The 8,136-nt window shown below is 40.0% G+C and overlaps 1 protein-coding gene across 1 annotated transcript in view; it reads left to right on the top strand.

Annotated features, from left to right (window-relative positions):
- iqgap2 (IQ motif containing GTPase activating protein 2) overlaps positions 1–8,136 on the top strand; it is a 351,441-nt gene that overhangs the window by 204,639 nt on the left and 138,666 nt on the right. Inside the window, exon 13 of the mRNA XM_043702704.1 lies at positions 1,539–1,699. Within this exon, the coding sequence (XP_043558639.1) occupies positions 1,539–1,699 (161 nt within the window). The remainder of the gene's footprint in view (positions 1–1,538; positions 1,700–8,136) is intronic.

The raw sequence follows: 8,136 nt of genomic DNA, 5'->3' as shown, positions 1-8,136 counted from the left end.
AGCACCCCCCCCCCCCCTCACCTTTTATCTCAGCCCGCTTGGCACACCAGTCTCATTCCTGAAGCAGGGCTTATGCCCGAAACGTCGATTCTCCTGCTCCTCGGATATGCATGGCCTGCTGTGTTTTTCCAGCACCACACTTTTCAACTCTAGTACGGCATTAGTCATGATTGCATAGCAACAGGAGTAGGCCCTTCAGCCCCTTCAGCTTGTTCTGCCATTTATTGAACCTGGGTTGTTCTGTGGCCTAATTTCACATACCTGATTTTGCCTCCTATTCTTCATACCTTTACTTAACAAAAAAAAATTATCTGTCTCAGATTTTAAATTAACAACTGATCTAACATCAACTGTTAAAAATCACAACACCAAGTTATAGTCCAACAGGCTGATTTGGAAGCACTAGCTTTTAGGGCGCTACTTCTTTGCCAAGCGAGTGCTTCCAAATAAACCTGTTGGACTATAACCTGGTGTTGTGTGATTTTTAATTTTGTCCACCCCAGTCCAGCACCAGCACCTCCACATCATAACATCAACTGCTGTAAGTCGGAGAGTTCCAAATACCTGATGTGGAAGTGCTTCCTAACCTCTCTCCGAATAGTCTGGCCCTGGTTTTAGATTATGTTCCCTAGTTCCAGAATCTCCAACCAGTGTAAATCTTTTTCTACCCTGTCTTTTCCTGTTAATATCTTTGATTAGATCATCCTAAACCTTCCAGATTCTGGCTAAAGCAAGCCTAAATGGTATAATCTCTCCCCATTGCCCTTGAAATCCAGGTAATATTTCTTATAAAACTATGTTGCGTGCACCTTGAATGGTCTTTAGCTTAGAATGGCATAAAATCAGAATATAAATATTCTGAAAAGAGGGATGCAATTGCCAATGAGTTGATAAATTTGGAAGTGCTTCACCTTTAAATTCTGGTAGGTTATGGGTAATGTGCCTTGATTTTATTTCAGTCAATCATCAGTATTACAGCCTATCTCTGTTCAGGTTCTGTAGCAAAGGTATGCATATGGTCTGTTTGTCAGGTTTAATTTGTTGTATATGAGGACTCCAAGGAGGGATATTCCATGAAGGCATTTCTCTTAAATGTTCATTTTAGCTTGGTTTCATTGTTGTTCCTTATTTCTATTCCTAATATCTCAAAGTGATCAAAGATTAACATGGCAAGAGTATGGTAGTAATTACACAAGTGATCTCATTTGCTCCTTGAGTATTTTGCATGCCAGTATACTCATCAAAGCCAATGTATATCTAACCCCAGATTTCCCTCCCTTCACTCTAGTGACATTTCAACAACTTGCTTTTGTACATTTACAAGATCAGTGATTATAACACTTGTAGGATTAACTTGAATCAATATCTGATACAGTACTGGCCAAACAGTGTAGATTTCTAGTGGTAAATTGCTAAGTCAGGATAAGGTATTGGAAGTAACAGACCAAACAGTTCAGTTGCAAGGAAAATAGCACAAACTTAAAATCTTATAGAAACTCACCACCTAAGAAAATGTCTTTCTATTTACTGAATTGCAGGGGAAGCTGACTCATGAAGAGCTTGCTATTGCAGTGGAGATGTTGTCAGCAGTGGCTGCACTGAATGAAGCGTTGGTCATGAATGATGTTCAGGCTGTAGTACAGCACCTCACCAGCTCTTCCATTGGAGTGAGCAACCTGCATGATGCAAACACACAACGGTATGTTACACTGAGTGCTAATTCTCTTACTGCAACTTCCAAACCTAGAGTATGTATCTGCAACTCCATCTTCAATAAAAAGTTATTCTGTCAGAAAATGAATAGCATGTATGGTAATAAGTGGCATTGAATAAAATATGGATTTATCAGGCAAGACGTTTGAAATAAATATCCAAGTGTGAAGTAAGGGATAATCTGCTGGAAGGGGAGGTGATGGCTTAATGGTACTATCACAAGATGATTAATTGGGGACCCAGGTTCAAATCCTTCCATGGTGGAATTTTAAATATAAAAATATCTGGAGTTAGCAATCTAGATATGATAAAGTTGATTGCCAAAAAAGTCATTTGGTTCACTAATGTCATTGTGAAGGAAACTGCTGTCCTTCTCTGGTGTGGCCTCCATGTGACTCCAAACCTACAGCAACATGACTGACTCTTAACTGCCCCCTGAGCAATTGAGGATAGCTAACAATGCTGGCCTAGTATGACCCCCCTCATCCCATGAAATAATGTTATTAAAAAATGGAAATCTCATGGAATTGCTAGCATCCTTCTCAATGGTGTATATATTGCAGTATATTTCCATGATGGACAAAATCTGATCCAATTCAGTATCTTCTCTGCTGACTAACTGAACCGTTACCTGATACTGGAACTGGCATTTGAATGTCAGCGTACCTAGATTGTGATTTTGGAAGGCTAGGTGAGAGTATAGATAAGCAATAAAGAATTTACCGAAGAACAAATCACTGCTGCACAAGAGACAAGTTGGATCCTGAGTGCATTTCAATTCGAAAGCATTGTTTTAGAAGTACCTCTTAACAAAGGCGTTCTTTTAATGGAGAATAAAAAGTATTAGAACGTTGAGGTCATTTCAACTTGTGCTGCTGCTTTGCCAGAGCAGTCCAGAGCCACGTCGTTGCTACTTGACATCTAATATTGGCTAGAAACATGGACAATTCTTGAGAAACTCAGCAGGTCTGGCCGCATATACAGAGAGAAAATAGACATTTTGAGTCTGATATGAATCTTCAGAAGAAGGTGAGGTTTCTCTCTTTGTACATGCTGCCAGACCTGCTGAGATTCTCAGGCACTTTGTTTTATTTCAGATTTCCATCATCTGAAGTATTTTGTTTTTATCTAATATTAACAACCTTAAACAAAGAAATGGTCTTTGTCTTAGTTCCTGCATTTTATAAAGTGATTCATGCTCTTTGTGTAAAGCAATTCCCCCAAAGCACTTTCCTCATTTTCTGGCAATTTTTGATTGATTGAGGACACAAACCTGCCTGGGATAATTGTATTTCCATGATATGATGAGTGAAGCCCTTCGCAATTTGAAACCAGGATTGATAGAGCTTATTGTAATATTCACTATTCCAGTCCAGGAGATAGTCAGTCAGTAACTCAAATTACTCCTCATAGCTATGGTTGTCCTTTATGATGAGATTGTCCTGATGACTTCAGTTCCATTTCCAAACTAAAAATCTCTCAACTGCATTTTATAATTGATCAATACCTCTTCCTTTTTATTTGTAAAGTCCAAAATGTTTTTCTGATGTTATCTAATACTAGCACTTAAAAAAAGTTGTCATTTATCTGTTTCTTACAATCAGTGCAAATATGAACAGGTATGTTCTCATTCCATGTTTTTCTTTTCAAAATATAATATCTCATGTATTTATGTTAAAGTACACTTGGTGATTTTAACCATCAACTTCCTTACATTCTTAGGCAGTTATAGTTGTGATAATTGTGCTTTCTGCTTTGTCCATTTGAATGTAGTGAAACTATATTCCACTTTGTGTGTGATTGGAAGCAAAATACACAAATATCTGAATATGCCATCTGATAATCTGATAAAAAGAAAGATTGTCACTTGTGTAAATTTCAACGTGTCTTCTAACAGATTAAAAGTTTCAGACAGTTATAAAGTAGGTTCTGTGCACTGAAGTAAGTTATTTATCTTGACAGTATTTGCAAAGGGACAGTTTTATTATCATGTGCGACTAATAGATTATCCAGTCATTTTGTATGTGACACAATTACACACCTTTCCTACCACAATGAATTTAGTATGATATGTTTATGAATTCATTAACAACTGGCTTGGTGCAACTAGCTTTCAGTTGGTCTGCATTGTTGTAGGTTTATTAGTTTATTCCTGTATTTAGCATTATTTATCGTATTATTTTCCTGTGATTTCTGTGTACTCCAGATGGTTTAGTTTCCTTTGGTTAAATATTGACTGTAACCAGTTTTAGTACTTGAATTGCTATTATCTGAGGTGAGTAGCCTGTTTATATGTAACCAATTTATCTCTCCATTTATGCTTTATGATCTTAGCTCTTGATCTTTTGGACTCCAAATACCAGTTAGATAAGTTTTGTAAAGTACCATTGTGTGTTTGGCTATTATATGTTACATCTTAAAGTCCAAATATAGTGCTATCTGAAATTTCGTTGAAACAAAATTTTTCAACGAAATCTGACCAATTTTCTCTCGAATTTCTCAACACCAGCTGCTTTCACTGTATGTCAGTCTAGAGGTTTGTCACCCGATGAGCAACGATCTGGTCACCTTCCTTCTTTTACGCTTAGTTTTGTGCACCCAGAACAATAACTGGGGTAAAAATAGCTAATGATGATGATAAATTCCTTCACCTCGGGTAATGTCTTTATCATCAAATTTTCCAATATGCTGTATTGGGTGCCATGCTGGGTTCTGTAGAAGATATTGGGGGATTGTGCTGGAGTAGTTCTGACAGCATGGATACAGTAGAGAAGAAAGCAGAAATGATTAAAGATGCAGTAGACGAATCATGGAGGGAGAGATACAATTTAAAGATGCAAATAGAAGTGGAGTGTTTGGGATTTTTATAACTGCAACAATACCAATGTTAAAGGGCAACTAGGACCCCCCCCAAACACCAGAATATGAAACTGTAGTGTACTGATAATGTGATTGGAGCAGTATTCCAAAGACCTACAGTAACACTTGTAAGGTCACGAGTTCAAGTCCCACAGCATCTGCTGGAAATTTCAGTTCAACTAATAAAATAAAGAAACTGCAGTTAAAAAGTAGTCCCAGCAATGGTGACCATGAAACCATTGTTTATAATTGTATGAACTCATCTAGACCACTCATTTCTTTCCACGAAGGAGATCTCTCGCCTTGACCTGGTCTGGCATATTTGTGACTCTCGACCCAGAGAAACGTGGTTGACTCTTAACTGTCCTCTGAAACGGTTTAGCAAGCCACTCAGTTGTATTAACCATTACAGCCTCTTCAAGGAATGAACCTGGCTGGCAGTGTTGGTCTGCCCACACCTCATGAACTGCAGTCGTTCAAGAAGTTGGCTCACCATTCCCTTCCCATTGCCATGACAGATGAACAATAAATGCTGGCCGAGTCATTGATGTCCACTTTCTGAGACTGAATATGTAAAACAAATTAAAAATTGAGGGGTAGAATGAGGGTCACTGATAAGGCTTGGAAAAATTGCAGCCATTAAGTAGTAAAGCCTTGTCTTTTTGCAAGGATACTAAACTGCAGTACTATGGGGAGGAGTGTGTCATTGGAGGTCGGAGTGGAGTGGAAGCACGCAGTTGGTTTTTGGACCAGTTGTTCTTTGTGAAGAGTGATGGGTGGGAGGTTCATAAGGACAACATTTGCAAAATTAAGTCCACTGGTGGATAAAGGATGGGCAGAGTTCCTGCGGCAGAACGTGTGAAGAATGATCTTGTTTTACACAGTCTGGCTCAGTCCGAGGGAGTAGCTGAGGAGAATGATGGAGTCTGTTGGAGGCTGAAAATGATGCCTCTGTTCCTCTGATTAAATAATAGGAAGGTATTTGTGGATGTCTTGATTTGGACAGATATTCTGACTTTGGGTCCATCTCTATTCTGTCGAGAGAGGTTAAAGATGAGTGAGTCTGGATATCAGCATACACATAGTCTCTAGGTGATGTTACTGAAGGACGGGACGTGGGATAAGAAAGAGGGGGACTGTGGATAAGAGTACTGGGCGCTCTAGATGTGGCAAGAAAAATCAATGTTGCTGGAGACATGCTCAGTTGATACCGATAGGTAAGAATGGACCCAATGGGGAGGTGATCATGGAAGAATGTCGTGCTACACTGATTTGATTTATTGTCATCAGTTATACCAAGTTACAGTGAAAGATGTTGCTTTCCATATCTTACAGGGAGCAGAACAGGCTTAAGTTTAATGTTACAGCTACAGAGAAGGTACAGAGAAAGAGATTGGAATTAACACTTGAAAGGTCAAAAGTCTGATAGCAGCAAGGAAGAAGCTGTTCTTGAATCTATTCACACATATATTCAAACTTAGATCTTCTGCCTGAAGGAAGAAGGTTGAAGAGTGTATAATCAGTGTGGGAGGAGTCTTTGATTACATTGGCTGCTTTTGCAAGACAGTGGGAAGTATAAATGAAATCAATGGATGGAAGGCTGGTTTGCGTAATGGACTGGGTTGTGTTTCTGTCCTTTCTTTGGTCTTGTGAGGAGCAGCCACCAAACCACACTTTGATGCATCCAGATATGCTATTTCTGGTGCATCAATACAAATTGGTAAGAGTCCTTGTGGACATATCCTTAGCCTCCTGAGGGCATTGTTCTGCTTTCTTGACTCATTGATGTGGGTGGATGAGGACAGACTGTTGGTGACCATCACTCTCAGGAACTTGACACTGTCGACCATCTCCACCTCAGCACCATTTGATGCAGACAGGGGTGTGTCCTCCATTCCACTTCCTGAAGTCAATGACCAGCTCTTTCATTGTGCTAATGTTGATGAAGCGATTGTTGTCTTTACACCATGCTGCTAAGCATTCAATCTCTTTCCTGTACTCTGTCTCGTTGCTGTTTGAGATCTGACCTACAACTGTCATCAGTAAACTTATAAATGAAGTTAGCCACCAGTTGAGAGGGTATAAGGAATAGAACTGACTACACAGCCTTGCAGGGCACTGATGTTGAGGATTATGGTGGGGGAGGTTTTAGATTAGATTAGATTATTTTTTTTTAGATTACTTAGTGTGGAAACAGGCCCTTCGGCCCAACAAGTCCACACCGACCCGCTGAAGCGCAACCCACCCAGACCCATTCCCCTACATTTACCCCTTCACCTAACACTACGGGCAATTTAGCATGGCCAATTCGCCTAACCTGGACATTTTTGGACTGTGGGAGGAAACCGGAGCACCCAGAGGAAACCCACGCAGACACGGGGAGAATGTGCAAACTCCACAGTCAGTCGCCCGAGGTGGGAATTGAACCTGGGTCTCTGGTGCTGTGAGGCAGCAGTGCTAACCACTGTGCCACCGTGCCGCCCACTGAACCCAGGTCTCTGGCGCTGTGAGGCAGCAATGCTAACCACTGTGCCACCGTGCTGTCCACAAGGTGTTGTTGCCTCTTACTGATTTGGGTCAAGAAATCGAGGATCCTGTTTCAGAGTGGAGAGCCAAGTCCTAGATCCCAGAGTTCAGAGGTGAGTTTGTTTCGAATTTATGGTGTTGAAGGTGGAACTGTAGTCAAGATAAGTAGGAACCTGACACACTGATATCCTTGTTATCCAGATTTTCCAGGGATAAGTAAAGGGCCAGGGAAAACCACCATGTACTTCAGAGATGATAAGGATGACAAGATGGAATTGTAGCTGTTGTGTTGGGAAAGATATGTAAAACCATTCAGCAATGCATCAGATTGCCCTGTTGCAGCAAGTAATTTTTGAAAAAATTCATATTGAATACTCAAGCTAAAACAGTAAAATGTAAATTAGAGGAAGTGATAGTCACATTATAAATAACCCACAGTTCTTTTTTGTCCAGTTCTGGTCACGGTTAAGAAAGCATTCCTGCTTTTGAGACTATATAGAAGGACAGGCCACAATAGTGATCCAAGTATCAGAGACTCCGTTATGATGTTTTGCATTAATAGATCTTTGGCTGGTTCGTTTTCTTTGATTCCATGATGCTGACCACTTCATAAACCAGCCAATGTTTTCTATAAGCCTGAATGCATATTTGCTTTTTTAATATCAGTGTAAAAGTTAAAAAACCGCAGAGGTCAATTAGTGAAACCCTGTCAGTACAATCTGGCTTTTTGGATATATCATATGCCTTTGCATGTTCTTCTTGAATTTACTAAGTGGAAGAATAAAACCAATCAGACTACACGTTGGGTTAGAAATTATTTGTTCAATTTAATGAACATTATGAAATGCAAGTATTAATTTTGTTGTAGTTCGGTTTGCCGAGCTGGGAATTTGTGTTGCAGATGTTTCGTCCCCTGTCTAGGTGACATCCTCAGTGCTTGGGAGCCTCCTGTGAAGCGCTTCTGTGATGTTTCCTCCGGCATTTATAGTGGTTTGTCTCTGCCGCTTCCAGTTGTCAGTTCCAGCTGGCCGTTGCAGT

The sequence above is a fragment of the Chiloscyllium plagiosum genome, chromosome 2, assembly GCF_004010195.1.
Source record: "Chiloscyllium plagiosum isolate BGI_BamShark_2017 chromosome 2, ASM401019v2, whole genome shotgun sequence".
Lineage (NCBI taxonomy): Eukaryota > Metazoa > Chordata > Chondrichthyes > Orectolobiformes > Hemiscylliidae > Chiloscyllium > Chiloscyllium plagiosum.
This window is presented reverse-complemented; position numbering and strand designations above follow the sequence as displayed.